This window comes from Bombus huntii, chromosome 7 (genome assembly GCF_024542735.1).
Source record: "Bombus huntii isolate Logan2020A chromosome 7, iyBomHunt1.1, whole genome shotgun sequence".
NCBI lineage: Eukaryota > Metazoa > Arthropoda > Insecta > Hymenoptera > Apidae > Bombus > Bombus huntii.
In genome coordinates this window covers 8,785,976-8,808,892 of record NC_066244.1, presented here as the reverse complement: position 1 = coordinate 8,808,892, position 22,917 = coordinate 8,785,976, and the positions used below count along the sequence as shown (strand labels likewise).

The 22,917-nt window shown below is 33.0% G+C and overlaps 2 protein-coding genes across 11 annotated transcripts; one reads left to right on the top strand and one right to left on the bottom strand.

Moving 5' to 3' along the window:
• The first annotated feature begins 78 nt into the window (after window positions 1-78).
• Window positions 79-3,900, top strand: LOC126867624 (protein phosphatase 1 regulatory subunit 42-like). Its single transcript, XM_050622322.1, has 6 exons — window positions 79-219; window positions 283-588; window positions 650-884; window positions 956-1,078; window positions 1,143-1,274; window positions 1,362-3,900. The coding sequence occupies exons 1-6, from the start codon at window positions 79-81 to the stop codon at window positions 1,487-1,489; spliced, it is 1,065 nt and encodes a 354-aa protein (XP_050478279.1). The 3' UTR covers window positions 1,490-3,900.
• Window positions 1,882-22,847, bottom strand: LOC126867601 (protein 4.1 homolog). Of its 10 annotated transcripts, none has more exons than XM_050622274.1 (15): window positions 22,678-22,847; window positions 12,536-12,703; window positions 12,298-12,445; window positions 11,915-12,209; window positions 11,498-11,836; window positions 11,236-11,408; window positions 10,978-11,117; window positions 10,088-10,174; window positions 8,828-9,553; window positions 7,248-7,451; window positions 6,646-6,753; window positions 6,358-6,468; window positions 5,751-5,855; window positions 4,931-5,140; window positions 1,882-4,861 (listed from the first exon to the last, which is right to left on the bottom strand). In XM_050622274.1, exons 2-15 carry the CDS (start codon window positions 12,692-12,694, stop codon window positions 4,682-4,684), a joined length of 2,985 nt encoding a protein of 994 aa, XP_050478231.1. In that variant the 5' UTR covers window positions 12,695-12,703; window positions 22,678-22,847; the 3' UTR covers window positions 1,882-4,681. The 10 variants fall into 10 exon arrangements, with proteins under 10 accessions (XP_050478231.1, XP_050478229.1, XP_050478228.1 ...); XM_050622272.1 differs by having other exon boundaries at window positions 12,536-12,708; window positions 22,678-22,845; XM_050622271.1 differs by lacking the exon at window positions 22,678-22,847 and adding an exon at window positions 22,378-22,621 and having other exon boundaries at window positions 12,536-12,708.
• Between the last annotated feature and the right edge of the window lie 70 nt (window positions 22,848-22,917).

The window sequence follows — 22,917 nt, the reverse complement described above, 5'->3', positions numbered from 1 at the left end:
AATGTTTGATCAATTACGACTAAACCACTCAATTTTTTATATATTTACGCTTATTATATTTGATAAAATTTTACAATCATGGTGCGATTAACCGCCGAATATATCGAGAGAAAATGTTCACAAATGCAATTAAGTAAATCTCTTAGCAAGAAAGTAAAGAAGGACGAATTATATACTCTAACTCATTTACGCATGAACAATATGTTTATCAGTAGCATCGTAAGTTAATTTTGTTAAAATAATAACGAGGTATAATCTATACATATAATCATATTGTTTTAGGGTAATTTTGTTAATTATAGGAATCTTAAAGTAATATATTTACAAAATAATAATATTTCGAAAATAGAGAATTTGCACTTTGCATCTAACTTGACGCATTTATATTTGCAACATAACACAATAAGTAAAATAGAAAATTTAAATTTTCTTGAGAAATTGCAAACACTTTATTTAGGATATAACAAAATACTGGTAGTGGAGGGTCTTGAATGTTTAAAAAATTTAACTATTTTGCAAGTAGAAAATCAAAAGTTATCTGTTGGAGAATCATTATGCTTTGATCCACGGAGTGTACTCACTTTATCTGTAAGTTTGAATTGATTATTGTCTTTTAATTCTCTATTCTTACTTATACAATATTTTTTAGCGTTGTCTGAAAGTACTCAACATTTCGGGTAATAAAATGGCATCTTTGAAAAGCATTAAAGAATTGCATAAATTAGAAGTTTTAGACGCGACAAATAATTGTATTGATGATATCAACGATTTAACAGAAAGTATAAGTGTTTTGACTTCTTTAATAGATCTATCTTTACAAGGCAATCCTGTAACTCAATATTATAGGTGCAAAGAAAATCTTATCGCAAATAATGACACAATAAGTATGTTAGTTTATTTGGATTTCTTCTTCTTACCATTTACATTTTGCTCTCTAAATAATGCTAACTTACAGAAACTCTTGACGGAAAAATGGTTACAGATGTATGTAAATGTTTCATGAAAAGATTTAAGATAAATAAACATCTTTATCACACAAAGAAATTATTGAATACTACACTAGATGAAGATATTACAAGTATGATTATTGACAATTTTTTCATAACAAACATAAACTTTTAATGAATATCTTCATATTACAGGTTCGTTAAATTTACCGCCTTCATTAAAAGAATCAATATCCAGGGCGATATTTCAACATCCTGATGCAAAATTGTCTACTACATCTGCGATGAATAAAACACAATCATATATATTTCCATCATGGAAAATAGGTAACTTGATACAAAAAGCTATTTAAATAATTTTTAATACATGTAAAAATGTTATTAATATTTAATCAACTTTTATAATTATATTAGGTATAAATATTGTAAAGAATGGTCATGTTACCACAAAACCATTTTGGGGTAATGTAATTAAGACTAAGAGCTTTCCTAGTGTACAACCTTTGTTAAACAGTGAAATTATTAAATTGCCACCTATTTGAATCTAGGAACATATTAATGACAATACACTGCATACAAGAAAACAAACTTTTTGAATGAGAGGTATTCTTCTTGTTTATTAATATGTTTTTTTAGAAAATTATTTATAATTCATTGTATATTTCTCATTTGCATTAAATTTTTTTATAATTATGTATTAAATAATTTCTATATGAACCATTAATTATTGCCTGCATGCTGGAAAGTCGTGTATGAGATAAAAATAAAATCTATGATCAAATCGCGTTGAAAAAAAGTGTATGGCAAATTATCTTAAAAAGCTGGAGGCAAACTAATTACAATTATTTTGTACAACTTTCTAGCACTAAGGCGACATTTATATTATATGTGCATTAACATAACATTTTCATAACTAAAATAAAGTACATTGAAATTCATGCGTGTCAAACAATAATACAATTTAATAATAACAAAACGTGCATAGTTAAACAGTTATGACGTTCTTACACATAAAATACTATTATATAATTATATTATATAGCTATAATATTAAGTATATAATATTATAATCATCGTGTTATCACTAAATGAACCACAGAAGTATTAAAGTACAAAATACTATTAACTACATTTGTACACTGCTTGAAGATTTGTATCTTATCTTTATAGCTTAACTTTGTGAGTAACTGAAACACAAGAAGCTCATGAATTGAATGTAATGAAAAACCTCTTCAAGCAGAGCTAATATAAAATTGCTATAAATATATAATAATAATACGAATAAACGAATAAATAAGTTTTAAATGACACAGGCTTTTATAATACATATTTGTTAGTCACTATAAGCATGGAATGTTAGATACAATAAAAACAAATATATAAATTATGGAATTACATGGTGTAAAAGGTACAAGTAGGAAATCAATTTCTTCTTCAACATAATTTTACTGCCTTTTATAATATCGAGACATAAAACTCGATTTACGAAATTTCTAAAACTGCTCATAAATAAAAAAATAAGAACTAATATACTTGTTGAGCATATTTGAAATATAAACTAATACTATGAAGTAAAATGAGATTACGATCAATATATTTTATAAAATTTGAACAATTCATTAGCTGTCAGCGTATAACAGAATGTGACACATAAGACGAAATGCAATTCGCACGTAGATGGTCTATGATTATCCTTTGTTCTATAGAAATTTTAATGTTTTTTATTTATACGTATAAAATGACATAATACAATATAACAATACTGATTGGTACTGTACATGGACAAAGTTCACAATCACTAAGAAAAGATATAATAAATATAAACAGCTATTAAACTAATGTATATGTAAATATTTCTTTCACTTTATTATGTATTAGGTAAAAAGTAGAAAAGTAAAAAAGATTTTTTTATTATTAGCATGTGAAACATATTTTTTAGTACCATAAAATAAATGCTTTGTGCAAAATGCAAACGTAATATATAGTGACATTTTTTAATCAACACTTGAAAGAACAAAGGTATAAACAAGCCTCCTACAGTGTGACATGCATATTTTAATGTTGCTTCATAATTGATGCATGTACAATATATATACGTATATATTATTCACACATAAATATATGAAGCAGCGGTATGTATTAATATTTATAACATTATATATTTATATAGCTTTATTTTTGCAAAGTATAACTTGCATCTTAATAATTTTATTGTAAATTCAGGTTATCAGCCTTTCCTCCTTCTTAGCAATATCTATGTGTTGTTCATACAAAAATTAAATAACCTATTAAACAAATAAAATCTTATATGAACTTGTAGTCTTAAAACTACAAAAGTTACAGCTAAATTTAGACATATACGCTGACCAATGCATCGTAGCTCTTGGTATGAAGTTACATACATATGATTTTTTATCTTAATATTACTAATAAATCTTATAATCTTTGAAGTATATTTTGAAAATCTACATAGTTTCCAAATACATATTTTTAAATTATTAAATAAAAGATGTATACAATAGCAATGTTAACAATGTGTATCTCCTTTCAATTTACATTGCTGGATAATAATACTATAAGTTACAGGAAACTTTGTAGATTTCTATTTTCTTTTCCAAATAATCATAAATGTTTGTGTACATGTACATATATATAATATATATATATGTATTTATTTTAATGTATATATTAATATTTCATAGTTAGAGAAATCTGACTTTGTCATACAGTAAACATTATGTAATATCCACTTTGAAAAAAATATGTCACAAATAATTAACATATACAAAAAATTATTGCAAAAAAGCTACATTTAAATCATATGAAGCCTTGTAAAAAAATTTTGTATGTCTCTTACTTAGATATTATAAGTCTTCCACTGTTACTTTCTATATATTCTTCTCCAAGTGACTTATATATATATATATATATAATAATGTTCATATAGTTTAAACGCATATTACAATTACATATGCTTGACTTGTCAAAACGTTTTTTAAGATGTTTTAATTGTTATGTTTTTTATTATATTAGGCTCATAGACGAAGTCTTAAAATTAGAAATTTAAATTACAACAGAAAATCTGCAAAAGATGTTAAAAAATTAAGCTTTTGAATATTCCTCTAATATTGTTGAACAAGATTTGAACATTATTTAAACGAACTTTATATGAATAGCTTAATATGCTTATTACATGAGACATCGCGTGAATATCATGATTTTGTTCGCTGTGAAGCAGTGATGTAAGTTTGTGGGCACTCTGTCATATTTTTATAGTTATAAACAAATTAGCTTTTGTTTACATATATATATAGCTATGTATACATAATATGTTTAATATATATTTATGTTTTTGAGTATGTAAATAATACATACTTTGAATATGAACACTGCTGTTTATGGTACAACGTACCATGACATCTTTTTGTAAGAACTTGATTTTTAATCAAGTTGAAGCTCGTGACATTGAACAACATTTGTTATAAGAAATGTTTCTTATATATTAAATGATAAATGTTGCTTTAATTAGCCTTTTATATGATAAAATGGTTAATTAAATATTGGCAATAGCAAAAACTAAGTCAAATCATTTGCCATTCATTGTATATCCAAGATATACATAATATATATATATCAATTTAATTTTTTATTTTATCTTTTTTAAAATTACGAGCATTATATCTTTTAGACAAAGAGTGCCCTTCTTACAAAGGTGATTTTTGATGCATTACAAGTTACTGCGCTGTTTGCTGTTGAATTTCTATCTTTTCTACTGTCATATCAGGGTTCATTGCCGTTGCCTCTTGAATTGCTTCTGCCAAAGCTCGATCATGATCAATCGGATCGCCATCTGATTGTATCGTAATTTTTTGTTCTACACGAGTTTCTACAACTCCATCTCTTTCAGTTTTATACTGAAAATGCAATAACGTATGCACTTAACAGATACTAACAATTAAAAATTAAAAAATTTCGAATCTTACCGTTATCGTTTCAACAGTGCGAGTTTTACTGGATATTGTCTGAGAACTAACTATTTCCCCGGTTGCACTGTACATACCATCTTCACTTTCAACAGCTACCTTTCTAGTTTCAGTTGCTACTAGTGGAACTGTGGTAGTTGTTGTTACATTATTTTCTGGCTCTCCTTTGTAAACATGCGTTTCTGTTTCAACAACACCAGCTGGATCACCCTGAATTAAATTTATAAAATGATATTTCTGTCTCTTTCTCTCTCTCTCTATCTCTTCTCAGAAAGAAGAGTTCAAAAATATATCTAATGCAAAAATAATATACTGAACAGTTATATTGCAGTATATTACTGTACAATTATATTAATATATTACAAGTATAAATACATTAAATAATACAAAGAACCAAAGCATTATTAAAGTATAGAATTTATGTTACTTTTATTGATTAATGGTTAATACCTTAAAACCAGTGCCTTTGAAATAATGAGTAGATTAGGTTTTTTACTATGATTTTATGAATATCATTTTTATGTTCCCATGAATATCAACAAATGAGTATCAGTGTAAAATGGATATTGATTAAAAGTATATGATATATCTGTGTATAATCTAAATAATATATAATCTATATGAAAAAATTGGCGTTAATAGTTTACTAATTATTCTAAGAATTTTTATCCATTATAGGACATATTTCTTGTACAGTAAACATATTTAAGCATGTACCTTTGTGAAGATTCATCCTCAGAACTAAATTTTCTAAATTCTCAAAAAATTTTGTTTCTAAAAGAATATAACTTTTTAGTAATTTTCAATCCTAAAAATTTACCTGATAATATTGGTTGTAGAAAGCCTGTTGATCATCTTCAAGGTCAATTGGAGTACCTGAATCATCACTGCTTGAACTGGATGTACTGAGCCTTCGTGAGAACAGCTACACCATGCAATGTGTTAACCAAGCCGGCAAAATTAATTACAAAAATAAAAAAATAATTAAATAAAAAATAGCACTGGTTAAACTTTATTAGTCAACCAATATCCTGAATGAATTAAGTATTATTGATATACTAAACTTATGATCCCTTTGTTTAAACATATGATACCGTGATATGCTTACTAAATGTGCATGATTCTTATTTATCAATATGTATATTACACAAAAAATGAATATTATACACTTAAAATTAAGTATATGTTATAAAAACCAAAAAGCTTCATGATATTACCCGAATTTCCGTAAATATTAAAGAAAATTATTTAAATATATATGTGCAATGACCATATTACTAACATGGAACATATTCTAAATGATTTAATGTTAGGATCAATCAAAACACGGTATGTGATTATTATCACTTACATAAATGCTTACATGCTTCATCCATTAGTGGTGAGCTTGATATATTTAGCATTTTAAGCTGTTAATGAATCATTACCTGTTCACCAGAAAGTACATGACTTGTTGTTCGAACTTCTTGAGTTACCACTCTCTGTTCTTGTCTTGTTGCACTGGTTGCTGTTGTATGTGCTACAGTTTTTTCCTCTACCTAATATAAAAAAAATATAAAAAAATAATTCTAGCTTTATAGAAAAAAATATGATGAAATATATATAAAAGAGTTAAAAATATTTGCATACAACATATGAACAAGTAGAGTAAAATTGCAATCAAATAAGCAGGTCATCTAAAACTTTTTAAGAACGTGAATAATAACATTACAAACCTGACTGGTTTTCTGATTTTTTTCAAGATCTTCATGCATTGTAGCAGTGCGTGTAGTAACAGCTGTTGCTGTCATGTATGGGGTCCTACCATCATCTGATGCCTCTGCCTAAATACAACTACAAGGTAACTAATGTCTTATAATAAAGCAGCAATATGTATGTACATATAAAATTATAGTAAATAGAGGAATATTAGTAAGTTACATATTTATATATTTTTTCAAGATAAAAAATTTCTTTGTTCAAAAATCACATTTGCTACTTATATTAATGACATATATTTCTTACATGCAGTATTTAAATAATTAATATCTAAGAATCATATAACAATGTCTACAGTCTATCTATATCATAAGACTACTCACAATATACCATAATATATCATTCAATAAATATCATTCAAACAGTTCAATAAGCTGGGATAAATAGAAATTTAATCAAGGAATATGGATACTATAAATTGTTTTAAAATCATAAGAAGAAGCTAAATAAAAAGTACTAAAAAAAAAGAGAAAAAATGAAAATATCTAATTTTTTGACAATATCTTTTCCTTTACTTTATGTATCTTAATATCATGGATAGTTTTAAAAGTTTCATCACCTTATTAATTTGTGTAGAAACAGTTACTTGGCCTGTGCCTCCAGGTGTAAGATCTTCTACTTTTTCTTCTATGTTTTGTGTCACACCTTCTTGATCCTTCACTACAGATTGTTTAGTTGTGGTTTTCACTATTGTTGGGGTAGTGCTTGAAGTTAAAATTTTCTTCGTTTTTGAAGAAAATGGTTTTATTACATCCCGTATATCCTTTAAAATAGTATAGTATAATGTAGAACTAGAAGAGTCAAAGGACGAAGATGACACAGAAGAATCTGTGTCAGAAAAGTAAATAGGACAATTCTTGAATCAAAAATCAAGTATGGAAGAGACGAAAAATACCTCAGAGTTGCCACAATTACAAAGAAATCGAAATTTCTCCAATTAGAAGATCGTTTACTTAAACTTTTGTATGAAAGAAACAGAGTTGTATCTGAAGTTCGCAATTAGCGACTACTAACTACTGCAGGTGAGGAAGATTTGGCTTTAATTATGTGCCTGATGAAGAGAAAAAAGTACTAAGTAGTATTAACAGAAAAAAGAAAATCCAAAGAATCTGGAACTCCTCTTTCAGATCTCCTAGTCTCAATTATGTGGAATCTATAGAATTGAGTGAACAGTAAATACCAAACATTAATAAGAACGCACCAGTAATGTTTATTGGACATTATGTCTGTTGCACACTAATAAGAAAGTGCTAATTACCAACCAAGTATGGTGTTTATTAATACTTTAAATTTTATGAAGGAACTTTGACATTTTATTACCTCCAGATGGTTTGAAAGTAGATGTTATTCATACCAAGAATGATAAACCATTAGATCAAAATAAACTCAAATTAGAAAATCAATAGGGATATATTACAACTAAAATTGATAAACTCGTAAATCAAGAAATTAGGGGGGTAAAAAGGAATTCATTGAAGATGAGATATATAATATAGTTCTAATACTCAATCAACATTTAGTGAAAACACATACTAATAAAGGAAGGACAAATTTTAGGGAAAAATGGAGCAGCAATACAATGTGGCAAATTAAATACTCTAAATTGTTTATGCAAATATCATACAGTGCAAATAGAACCTATAGTGAAACTTCATTCATCTGAACCCATTAAAGGGAACCAACAGTTCACATAATTGGATTGTTCACTATAACATTTCAAAATTTCATTTATTGGAACAAAATTCTAGGTAATGTCCAATGAACACATTGAATACTAGGTAAATTTTGTATGTTTTGTTTAAAGCGCCAAAATACTATGACATACTTTATTAAAAAATAAAATTATTTAAATACTTTATGATGTATTTAATACTTTGTGTATCAGTTGCATATCAGATAATCTTTATAGCATTCAACATTACTTATCTTACATTATTTTACATTTATTATTAATAGAACACCACGTTAATTATCTACAATTAATTATCTAGACTACTTCTGAGTGCTACTCCAATTATATAAACATCTATAACAATTCATAAATAGTGAAAATAATCAATAAAAAAGAATCCTATTATTCCTATTATATGAAGTTTATCCCCCAACGTGTTCAGATAAATGAAATTCTACTGTACTTACCTTTATTTTGTCTTTCTTTTCTTTATCTATCTTTTCTGACGTTTCCTTGTCTTTCTTTTCTAATGATTCCCTATCTTTTTTTTCTAGCATTTCCTTATCTCTTTTTTCTGGCGTTTCCTTGCCTTTCTTTTCTGACATTTCCTTGCTTTTCTTTTCTGGCGTTTCACTGTCTTTCTTTTCAAACATATCCTTGTCTTTCTTTTCTAACTGTTCCTTATCTTTCTTTTCAGACATATCCTTGTCTTTCTTTTCTGACATTTCCTTGTCTTTCTTTTCTGAAATTTCCTTGTCTTTCTTTTCTAACATTTCCTTTTCTTTTTTTTTCAATTCCTTTTTACTGAGTGGCTTTATTTCATTGTTGTCAAGAGTAGCACTTTTTTCTAGCATTTCCTTATCTTTCTTTTTTAAATCTCTCTTAGTGAGTGACTTTAATTCATCAATAAAAGCGCTTCTTTCTGGTGTTTCCTTTTCTTTCTTTTTCAATTCTTTTTTACTAGGTGACTTTATTTCGTTCTTATCACTTTTTTCTAATGTTTCCTTATCTTTCTTTTTCGATTCTTTTTTATTGGGTGACTTCACGTCGTTGTTATCAATAATAGCACTTTCATTTATTAAATCAGAATTGTTGAGATCATTATGATTTTCCTTTTCGCTTTCGTTTTTCTTATCCTTCTTCTTCTTAAATAGACCACCGGGCGGTAGGACCGCAATTCCTCCGACCGGTTTCTATAAGTAAATTTATAGTCACACATCGCTTCATGCAATAAGCACGATTCAGTTCTATCGCTATGCTATTATAAACTACGTGTTTCACATTCTCTTAGCGTATATTTCATGCTGGATAACTAATTACGGTCTGCGCTCTCAAAAAAATATCAGTTGTTAATTTTTTTAGATGAATATACTTTCCTGAAGAATTTACTTGTATCTATGGTACATTTCTTTGCTTGAATGTTTCTTGACATAAATCATTATATAAAGTGATCGTTATGTGCATGCTAACATAAGCATTAGCGCAGTTTAATAGCTTATTAAAATATTTGCGCCTGCGTATGCTCATGTGATGTATGATAAAAGAAATTTTAAAAAATTTGAGAAATTCAACTTTGAGGCGATGGCCGTATAATGTTTGCAAAAAATAAATAAAAGATAGCAACATGCACCGAAAAAAAAGGAAAACACCAAATGGTCACATACATTAATATAGATAAAAGTATGTTGGTTAATGCATGACAGTATGTTCCAGGTGAAATTCTATACCTTTTTGCCACGATCTGCATCATATTCTCCTTCCAGACTACTGGTACTGCTAGCTGATGTTGTTCCAGCACTTGTTTTGCGTGAGAGCTACCGGTGTTAGTTAGGTGTCAGTTAGTTTTTATGGTTGAAGCACTAGGATGTGAATATTGAATTCAAATTTGTGAAATTAAATTATTACATACAAATGCCATGTGTTCAATTTCCGATAATAATTGTAAGATAAAACTTTATAAAATCTACACATTTCTAAGTTTCTTGCATAAAAGTATTTCAAGTCCATATGAATATATACAAGTTAATTAACCAAATATTATGTAGAATGGATAGAAACAATATTAAGTTTGGCTTTCCCATTAAGTTTTTAACTTAACATGTGCAATTTTTAATTCAAGTTAATTAACTTGCATGTGCATTATTCAACTTGTTTTGATAATTTTGGAGTAAACGTATTAGATATCTAATGCATTCAACTATCTCTAATACATGGCACACAAAAACTTATCAACATGCCATGTCTACAGATATTATCCGTTTGACTTAAAAACAATAGTGCATAATGATTAATTCCAACTTTTTATGAAATATGTTATCTCTTGCTTATACGTGAACCAATTGATGTTCTACAATTTCTCCGTTGTATAATGTAATTAGGATTTCAATAGTACTTAAAAAGAATGATTATATATGATAACAATAAAGGTAATTAATTACTTGAACTTATTATTATACAATAAACTCTTTAGAAAAAAGCTTTGTTTGAAAGCGTAGACCGCAGAAATATTGCCTTTAAAAGAATTTCTCATGGAATAATTTTCAATTTGCATGACGATTCCATGCATCCTCTACTAACTATTACTATGTTTGATATATTTAAATGTATTCTTTTTTACCTTTTCTTTCTGTTTTTTTATTGGACTAGGCCGTTGATCTATATGCTCCATGTCAGGAATCATTTCAGGTTCATAGCTCATTGTATGCCTCTTACTTGGTTCTGAACCATAAGATTCAACTTGTTTAGGACCCCCTAACGCTGTATAATGCACACATACCTTTCAAAATCTTAAAGTGATAACTTTGCGACAAAAGTGTCAAAACGGCACTGGCTGCATATTGCGTCTAAAGTTAATAAGTATCAGAAGTCTTTTTACCATCCATACTACGAGATGTAGGACGACGACCACTTAAAGATCTTTCAAATTGTGGAGGTTGTCTATCAATGGGAGTCTTCTTTGTCTCGTAGTGAGTTCTTCCTGAATATCGGAAACGAGAACCCAGATGTGGTATCAAACCGACTTTCTTTACAGGCTCAGGACTCATGAGCCTAAAAAATGTGTATATTACTTTATCTTATACTTTACCTTTATTCATATATTTTATGCTACTTAAAATCATTATTAAATAATTATTCACCTGAAGAAAGTATGGTGTTCTACACATACTTTCCATAACTTTTTCGCAGCTCTATGGTTAGCTAATTTGAAACCAATCGTCGATTCAAATTGCTCAAATTCACCCGGCCTAATCTTTATGTAAAAGTTATGCCTTTTGTACGAGATTTTTAGTATCTTTGGCCAAGCAAACCTATTGATTCTTAATCGATCCCTATAGACGAGAAGACCCGATGAACATACACCTAACATTATATCCACGCCCTCAGAATCTTTAGCAGGATGAAGATCAACTCCATACATCGCTAACTTTTTTGCATTTTCGAGATAATGGAGTTCTGCTTCCGCGGGTGTTTGACCTCTAAAAATTAGTCAAATTTTCTTTATTATTAATTCTACTATCATTTGGATAAATGGCTAATCATTAAACAAGACTAACTTATGCGTTTTATGAAGGTCCATTACTTTCTCCACTAACTCTGGAGTCTGATTAGGGGCAAATTTGAAATCCTTTAAATATGTACGGCCATGCTCGTCTGGGTCGTAATCTCCGACTTCTGATTGAACTAAATATGAACCTAGAAGAGCGTGAGTTACAAACGAACACGGCAAACGGCCTGTGATAATATCGTTTCTAATTTGAAGGCATAGCTGATAACGAGTTATGTCTTCTTGTAATTGGGCTGGGTCCGGAGGATAAAACTTCACCTCGAAATTAAATTTCCATGGTTCGTCTGCAGAGATAAAACCAACATAAATTGCTTCCAACAATGATATCACATAATATACGAGGAAAAAGAAAGAGAAAAGAAGACTACGTACTTTTCACAAATTTCGCGATTCTTTTATCCAGATCTAACCAGTTTCGCAAATCGTGTCTGTCCTCGTAAATAAGGCCAAAATAATCCTTCTCCATCAAATTCATACTCTGACATATCATGTCAAGTAATTCTTGGCCTTTCGCCTTCCTCTGGAACAAAATCAATTTCTCATACGGTTTTCGTCAACGTCGAGGAAACTCATTCTCCTGGAAGGATGAAAGAAAAATTTGATAGCTTACATCTATGTGGAAGTCTTTCACGGTTCCATCTAGCAAAGTGATTCTTGCAAGAGCTGTTTTGCCTTTGCTCACTGGACTTTTGGTCGGCGAGTTTGTTCCAGTCCCATTTTCTGCCGTTACCTCTGGTTGACTACCAGCGGACTTCTGTTCCTCCGGCATATTTCAATCCTGTGCTAAGAAGATTTGCGCGTGTTAATCCATGTTATATAGCAGGTTCCTTACTTTGCTACCAACGACGCATGGATTAATCCTCTAAATAGATCTGCTTTCTTAATCGTCAACTACATCGAAGAAATAATATTGCGTGTTGGTTCAGTGTATTCGAGTATAGATCCCGTCTAGACCAGAGGGTGCCATGTAGAGAAATAATCAATATTTGCCGGAGCTCTTCGAGTTACACATACCCCGGTCTATAAAACACCCTAACTCTTATCTCGTTAACTATAAGGAAAATATCAGGAAAAAAGAAATAACATTAAAGACAACGAAGTATGTACTTTGAAATTATTTACTACTTTATACAAATGTATAATTTGAATGAGATCTTCCGCAATAAAAACTCATTTCTTTCTTGTAACGATCTGAACGTTTGCTCGTTTTATCATCTAATGCATATACGCAACATGCTCGCTTCTATCTTCGAGGTCTCCAGACAGTAAGAGGAAAACATTGTAGATAGAATGTACTGTTACATCGAGTACCTAGATCCCAACGGCGCGAGTTTCTACAACGTCTAGGATCCGCCAGTATCGGCATACGCTAAAGAAAGATACTACTAGACAAATGATTTCGTAAAAAGTTTGAGAACAAGTTGCAGTTACGTGCAACAGAGACACGTGTGCGCATTTGTCACAGGTCGTTCGCCTTCTGAGTGAGACAGATAGAAGGCAATACACGTCCACGCAAGATATCTCGATACAAAGCCAATAAACCGGCGATATTTATAACACCAAGCCTACCAAAATACACAAGCCAGGTATTGTTAGACGCGATAAAGTTGCTATAAAAATATCGCGTCTGTTCAACAATCAACCGAAGAGAACGTGTTTCGAGCGTAGAATCGATGGTAAAGGGTTTCGAATAAAAAAGCATCGAGCGTAAAAATCCTTCGAAATCCAGAATTGATCTTTTCCAAGTAAAACGTAGCCATGAAAATAATGTGCAGCATGACCCTGACCGACACGGTCTGCTGAGACCATATACATAGTATTCAAATCGACGAGCACAGGTCTGTAGCTCTGAGCATAGTCCCTTATGCAATGCCGGAGAGCAAATAGTAATTCAACCTCAATTGCATGGAATCGGAGACATACTAGGACGCCGTTCGTCGTTGCAAATACCATTAGTGCAGTCTTGCTGCAAGAGAACGAGCGAAAAAATGCACTCGCAGTGATTCCCCGAAGTTTTCGCGATAGTTTGAGGAGCCGAGAGCGTCCTATGAGTCACGCACGAGCAAATACACAAAGGGAGAGACCCGCGTGCATTATCATTAAAACGGAAATCACGGTTTAACGTTCAATTCTGTCCGAATATCTCGTTACACAGACACGCAACCATCGATCCCAACAAAAGAGTAATTACATAAATCTGAACTCTGTCGCGTTGTTGCGTAACGTTACAACTGAACAGCGAGCAAAAAAAAAAAAAAAATGAAAAAAAGAAAGAGTAAACTCCTTTGGCAACTATACTCTGACATAAAATAGAAGAAACTTCCTGCATCACAGATTTTATTAGACAAATGATAAAATTAGTCGTGTGGTACAGAGACAGGTGCGATGCATTGAATATCTATGATTCAACGGTATTCAACTTTTAAATACAACACGTAGAGATCACAGAAATCGTGCTGGAATTCATAGAAATAGAGATACGTGGCGGTGCAAGTTCGACAAGTCTGATGTCGTCATCGCTGGAAGCAGACGTCCTTTACAGTACTCTTTACTCTTTACTGCACGATGAAGTAATATCTCGGTTAACAGGCACAATGACGTGTTCACCAATATTATACATATATACGTATACATATACACTCTAATAAGATCGACCAGGTTAAAGCCTTGACTAAGTGAATCAACGATATTCCAGAAATGCTAGGTAAGAGACGTGGTTTTCAACCGTCTGCGCAGGCCACGTTCCAGGCCGCGATAGATACCAAAGAAACATTGGAAACTTAAAACGGACAGCATAGATTCACGAGACACGTAGAAGAAACCGGTCGATCGTCTCGTTTTACTAACGGGTCAGCTGAAAGTTTAAAGGCCTGTTGAATGGAGCGAGCCGGTTTGAAAGAATTCGGTTTTTTCGTCGACGTCGCGAAGAGATGCTTTCAAGAAACGCGTGGGTTTCATTTGGCCGTGTGTGTCAAAGAGTTTTATTGTAAACGAGGGTCGCGTGATCCACGACACACGCCCACGACTATCGTGTACACACGTTCGGTGAGACCGAGTGGACAACCGTCTCATCCTCCATAAGCATTAAAGAGCTATCGTCTTTAATGAATGAATTCATACCTCTCGAGATACGGCGGCGCAGAATTACTTTCGAGGCGCGTTGCTCCACCTTGATAAAAATAGATGAGATCGAAGTTCTGACCGGTTGCACGGAATTATTTATTTCATCTGCGAGACTGAAATTTACTAAAGTTTGCGCAAATTCCTAAATGATGCGGTAATGGAAGAAAATACGAGACAGAAAGTTAGTATATCTGATTGAAAAAATCAATTACTATTCAAACGACAAGTAAACATGCAAAAACTTTTCTATGAAATTAGAGTCAAGAAATAGCTTTTTAATCTTCGGTCGCGACCTTCACCTTTACCTATAGATGTTCGCAGCCTTGTCACTATTTTACTAGCCACTACTTTGCTATTTCATTAAATCACCAGTTTGTTTAAATTTGCCTTTGCAAATTGTTCTTTGCACTTTTGCTCTAAACTTCTCATGTATTTATTTGTTGAAGTTTCTTTACAATCGAAGATACTTAAATGCTGAAATTTCCAAAATTCTCCGTTGAATTGCACTAATGAAATAAAAATTCAAACTCCTCTCAGAAACGAGTAATCTATAGCTAAGATTAATGAAACATACGAGAAATGAAAGGATACCCATATGCATTGTATCATAATTCCCAATTAACGAAACTTTAACGGAAGGCAATACATCGTTTTAGTAATTTAACTATCAAGGTGTACCACATGGAATACCGAGGCACGCAGTTAACGAATCGACGAAACCATACCGCAAACTGTACTCGCGGAAGAGCACGAAGCGCAGAGGATGTCATTAGAAAACACGTCAGCTTTGCATATGCATGCACCACAGGGTTTATTAACCCAATGGTGGTGGTACTTCGTAACTGTACGTGAATGAATACACGGTGCTCCAACTCGAGCACAAGTGGACCCGATCGTTTCAAATGCCGGCATTTAAATCCCTTGTGTCGACGTCGACTTCTACCTAATACGAGTTTCCGGTTCGCGTGTGAGACATTGTGTCCTCGACGAATCGATAAAAATGCACGTGGTTCTTTCAGAGACACGAGAGGCGAGTATCAACCTCCGTTAGGGGATGTTTGATCGATCGACGTTTCAACGAGCGATATTTAAATCATACGAATCTCTGATTATCTCTATCATGACAAATCGCTCGGTTCCTGTAAATTTATATTCTAATCTTAATGCCCTGATAAAATTCAGAAGTTTATGATAAAAGGCGTTGAGTTGATCATTGCGACTTGAGAGTAGCTCATTTGCCAGCTCGCAATTTTCCGGCCGGTGAGTGGTAACAAACGACTGCTGAAGTATGGCCAAACTTATGGCTACTAACCATGCAACTGATACGACTAGAAAGAGAAAAAGGAACTCTGCTTGTCCTCCTGCCAACCACCTGATCTCCCAGGAGGTAAAAAAATTCGATGCGTTACGAAAATGCACCACTTGTTACTACACTGTGAATATTTTAAGCTGCTCTTAATACACAAACATATAGATATAAAATATCTAACGTGAAACAAATCTCTGCTCAAGTACCAGCTCGTTCATTTTGTTCATAAAAATGTAAATTTACATAAACGTTCGCACTTTACTACCTTTCGTCAGCTGCGATTCTCTTCCAAGAAAGTTTTTAGGAAGATTTTTTACGATGTCTCTAAGAAATTTAGATCTCAACCAGAAAGCAGACCTGCTGCTCGCCTCAGGAGAATCTGACGTCGAGGGAGATTAACGAGTAGAACGAATCTCTCGCGCGTGAAAATTATGGTGAAGGGGAAGAAAGAATCAGAGCTCGTTTTCGCGAGAAACGATGGAGTGACGGTGACTTTTCATAGTGATAGAGACAGGCGCAGATTTAACCGTAGAGTCGATTCATTCGCGAGGGTGCGTACACAATTTAAGAGAATTTTTATCGGTGTCGTGCAGACGCGTCCCGCTTCACCGATCGAAAACAACGGGGTTCCCCGTGCGTTTATCTCCCTCTCTCGTTCAACCCTTTCTTTCATCGCGTTCGCAGCGGCATTCATCGTAGGTCTTCCTCTGTCGCGAGTTTCAATGGTAGGAATTGCAGGGGTGAGAAGACAAGAGCAGGGGAAACAGACACAGAGGGCGAGGAAGATTCTTTGATGCGTGAAATTAAAGGTCTGAAAGCTGTAAAAACGTCGTCGAAAATTTTACCAACCAGGATATACCGATTCTTCTCTCCTTCTCTCGTTCGTTCAAATCAGACTTACGAATTTTACCCTACGCTGTTTTCCGCTGGTTGCAAGTAGATTTATTCAGTCGAAGGAGCAAGCAAACGCCTCGCCTCGTAATTTCAACTGGCGAAATTAACCAGCAATTACGTTCTCGAGCTAAAGAATAAGCGACCTCGTGTGCGTTAGATTGGAGAATGAGTGAAAGGTTCGAACTTTAATTAAACACCGCGCTACGACTCCCTCGTGTATTTTTACACGAGGATTCGTTTACAAGTGTTCAAAGAGGAGTCTGTTACGTGTGCGTAGAATTAAAAGCTCGAGAGCTCGTTCACGACGAAAACGTGTAATACAGCCTCGATCGCGTGTTACACACCATGCCGTATGAGTCATCTTTAATTTTGATCACTATACAATTTTAGAAGAATTTCAAGAACGTTAGTACAAATATTATATATGTCAGTATGCCACTTATGTTCCAGTATGTGTAAAGAACAACCAGTTTTTACTGAATTCGTTGAATTTTCACGACGACAATAGAATTTCTTTGTACAAACGTAAACGCAATCATAAACGAGCAGTCTTTCCGTTTTGTTTCTCTGGGTTCACAGTGATTTGGTGCCAACAATGGCAATGGCCTTTTTTTACGGCCACTTTTTCCCCGCGTAAACTGAGATAATTGGCCGTGTCCTACCATAACGCTACGATGCTGTTACTCTGCATCGTTATTGCGCTCTGCTTTTTCATGGTTAAATCGTTCCCTGTTCCCAGTGCGCGCCTTCACTCGCGGAATATTTATTCCAAGTTGCCCGTTAGTGAAAAGTTTTCCGATCTGAAAATCTCTCACGACCCTAATTCCGTGCCCTTTCTTCGTGGAAACACAGAAGTGTTCCATTCTTGCAAAACTGTGCACATCTCGCGTGCTAGAAATTTTTCAGCTTTAATAAAATTCGACATACATACGTATAATAATCTTATCGTAACATCTACTTAAATTATACATGTGAGTCTTCAGGAAGCTAATCCAATCGACCCCATTCAATTTTTCTAATCAATTCTAATCAATTTCTATTAATTTCTTAATTTAATTAGATTTCTAGAGCCAGTTTTTTGTTTCATATCATATTGTAAAGTTAGAAAAGTACGATAATCTATACGCAAGATACGACGAGGCAAAGGCTATTCTAAATTGCTTATTAAATTGCTTAAATTCTTATAACTTAGACTGATCTAAAGGCTTTAGATATTGTAAGTAAGGTTGCTTGAATGCAAACCATTCCAACTCGACTATCTGAACTCGTATGATCATAAACTTGAAGTCAACTTATTGAATTCACCGAGCATCTTCAATTCAAGTAACTTGACTAACTGAACGAGGCTTTGCGTGCCACAGGGATTCGCCGAAGAGAAAATATTCTCAACGATTAGATGCGCCAAGCGGCCATGACGGAAATAGAAAAAGCGAAAGAAAGAAAGCACGTATCTCGTTGATTATTACATGCGCGATTTAATCGAGGGATACAAGCGTTGGTAAAACGTATGGTAGATATATTCTGTGAACATGGTGTAACCCATAAAATGCCCGATAGAATATATATATACAGGGTGGTTGGTAACTGGTGGTACAAGCGGAAAGGGGGTGATTCTACGCGAAAAAAGAAGTCGAAAATATAGAACAAAAATTTTTCGTTCGAGACTTTGTTTTCGAGAAAATCGACTTTGAATTTTCGCTCGGTACGCGTGCACTTTATCGCGTCTCTTTATAACGGATCTCACTGTAGATCGTTGTCTCGATGGAGAAATTAAAAAAAAAAATTTAAAAAAATTTTTATTCTATATTTTCGACTTCTTTTTTCGCGTAGAATCACCCCCTTTCCGCTTGTACCACCAATTACCAACCACTCTGTATATAAGAATATAAATCGGTGGTGAATATACAAACTAAGAATACGATGTGTTTTAAGCGCGCGTTGTTACTCTACATGTTGCTTTGAATGTCGTACGTGAAGGATTACACGAACGACTATTTAAGTTGATCACAAATTACAGTGCCAATCATAGTACAGCGGAGCACGTGACGATCGTAGATCGTAGCCACGCCTTGTTCGCATTTATCTTTCGTGTTTCTTTCGCGCGGGGAACGCCAATACTTCCGGCGATTGCTTTACGGAAGACAGATACATACATAGTACGCGAGTGCCAGCCAGCCGTACAATTAAATTTTACGTGAATCGGCCAACCACGCGGAATATATACGCTACTATGCTAACAGGTGTGATACGCCTGAAACTGTTAGATACTATTATTATATCATACGAACTAATATGGATTCACGTGTTTCAATTTTTATTGAATATGGAAATTCTTGATAAGAATACCGACTGAGTGTCAATAGACTGATAAAAGTGTCTGATAATAGCACCGATTATCGTTCGCGATGAATGCTACTCATTCTCCGACGTACCGATCGACCAACCAATCGCGCGTTACTTATTTACTCGATATAACAACAAATTGATATATGAATTTTTATGAGTAATCGTTGGCTTGCGAACGGCTTTTTCTGAATGGTTTCTCTTTGTGTTCATACTGAATCTTTACTACTAAAAATAATCGTGTTTTAAATTCAAGTGATTTTAATTAACTGAACTTATATAACTTATAGCTTGAAGTTATTTAAGTTCATCAAACACTTTCGATTCGAATAACTTGACTAATCTGAACTAAATTTCGTGTACTTTCTAAACCTGAACTACCTAATCCTTTTACACAATTACAAAGTAGATCACTCTTCTTATATTTACATTTCTTTAACAAACATTTTATTTCGAACAAGCTGTACAAAACGCAATGCCTCTTATTTTGATAATGTTTTGCAAAGTATATAACTAAAAATCTGTCCATCGATTTGCTATCAATTTGAGAATTTCAATAGTCAAGACATTTGAACGGGATTTGTGTCATAGTTCACGTGCACGCAGCTCCGTGTGTATGGGAGAAAGCCACATTATACGGTGTATTTTCACCGGTGTGTAAGCTCAGTTCCCCCAAGTTCATTGTAACTTTGGTCGTGTCGTGTATCACCTCCTATCAACGTCACACCTCCCTACACGCATCGCTCGTGAATATACTTCCTTGCTCTGGTTAACGGGTATGCATCGTTTGAGGCAATAATCCTAAATACACGCTGGTATCTATACTTACATTGGTTAATCTACGCGTTAGCTAGTCTCCGCTACTATGTATAATTTGAACCGATTAGAATGATCGAAATATTTCTTTGATTTCATGTTGTCAAATAAAATGGAATAATCTGTATCACGCATACGAAGAAAATTTTATAACGCGAAGAATAGTTGTCGTTGCAGAGAGTTTTAAGAACGTATGCATATATGTACGTATGTGGATTGAAATGCAGAAAAGAAAGCTCCGATCGATCATTGGCAAGAGCTAGAAACGCAACCGGGCTAATGGATGTTTCGAAAAGCTGGCATTTCTGCGACAAAGTACATAATTGACCTAATTGATCGTAACAAGCGTTCGCCGGCAAAATGACGAAATTGCAAAGCTCGAACAAAAGGTCTCGTAGAAGGTAAAATCATATGAGTGATCGATGTCATCTAAAGCAACAAAATTCTTCCGTACTATCTGATGACTTATATGTAGATATTAATTTTGTTATCTATATCAATTTTTAGAAATTAATTCTATCGTGCCATACTATTCTACAGTATGTAGCTCTAATAGCAATAAAATCATTTGTTAAAAACATTCATAGTTTTAGAATAATTTAAGTGACAATCTATACAAATCTAACGTATAATTTTAAATCATAGATTCCAAAGGCTATAGATTTTCGATAAAAGAACCAGCAGATAATTCAAAAATTTATCAAGTTCGACAAATCACTGGAAATTTCCTTGTTTGATTGAATCTACGGTACAAAGTAAGAGAGAGAGAAAGAGAGAGTGTGCATGGCAAAGTACCAAGCGTGTGGCACACTTCGGGAAAGCACTTTAGCCTCAGGGTCGCGCATGAAAGCGGGAATGATACGATAATGGAAATAAATTGCACGGTGTTATTTAAAATTTGTCAATTATTCTCGGTTTAGTGACAGCGTAATTTTCTTAATTTTCGTTCAACGCCGATTTCCAACGGATTCTGCGCGTCTCGTATCACGACTCACAAAAAAATGGATGATACATAGTCTTTCTGACGAAATACGATACATGGCACACAAAGAATGTATTCAATCTTGACTCTATCGATTCCATTTGTCTGTCAAAATTCTTAGATTACTTTAATCGAATAGTTTCTGGTAAACAGCGATATATCATTATACAACCTAACAAATTTTGTTACAAATTCAACACTAGATATAGCAAACTTGTTGAAATGGTAAAACTATGGTCTTTGCAATTACTAAAAATATACAGGTGTATTTGGTAAAGTATACATATTGAATTTTACTAAGCAGACACAGGATTGTGACTATATGCTTATTTATTTTCATTAAACCGTCTCGATCTAAATTGTATCTGTATAGCATATCTTTTTTAGTATACAGATCAATAGTTTTAGTTTAGTTTTTAAACACTGCTTCACATGCTGCACGATGTAATATTCATGCAATTTAAGAAAAACACTACGATAGTAGATATAAACATTGTATCGGAAATTTCTATCAACCGGACCAAGCAGATGTTTCCGTATACTGTTGATTGAAACATATATATATGTAGAGTACGAAATATTTACGTATCAATATCTTCGACATTTTTAGTAATATGTATAACAGTGGATAGATGTTATTCTTTCCATTATATACTTTGACATCACTGGAGATTATGTGAATAATACATATTCTTTTTACAATATCAACTTTTATACAAAAATTCAATGAGACATTCGTAATAAAATGACAGAAATTTAATCACTATGTAACAGTCGATATATACATATATACTTCTGTAAAATGATAGTAAACATTGGTATTTAAAAACATGCATTCTAGTTCATCGGCATTAAGTTGAAAACTGTATAAATTTGTTACTAATTTCATGTCTAATATCTTAAAATGATTTAATACTGTCGAAGAAAACCTTGTTATAGTGTGTCACGAAAGTAATAAATGAAATCTGAAAACTAATAAACTTACCTATAGGATATAGACGCGATCTTTTCTTAAATAATGCACCACGATGAGAAAATCAGAGATAAAGATATAATAAGAAAAAATGTACACAGGGTTGAAGCACTAATTGTTTTTTTCCCCAGCAGATAACGGATTACTTCCTACCATAAGCACATAAACAACTCTTGTTCCAATTCCACCGACGGCTACGAATACGAAACAGGTCCGTCGAATCGCGGGGCGACGCTGGATGCGGCCACGGCCCATACTCGCACCATTTTCAAATAGTCCCCTCACGAGTACAAATATTTATTGCTTACGTACCTTAATATTTCCCAATTCTTCGCACAGCGAGCAATCACAGTTCATAGAAAATGCAACTGGATTAGAAAATTTCCGTGATAACAACGCACTATTTAATTCAAACCGTGAGCACAACGAATAAGGAACTGCTTTCAATGTCCTTACGCGCGAGTCAATATGGCTGACTACGTAGGAAAATCAGTTTCTCTTATGACGCAATCAAGCGAGTACGCCCCGGTTTAGACACATTTTCTCCACTAG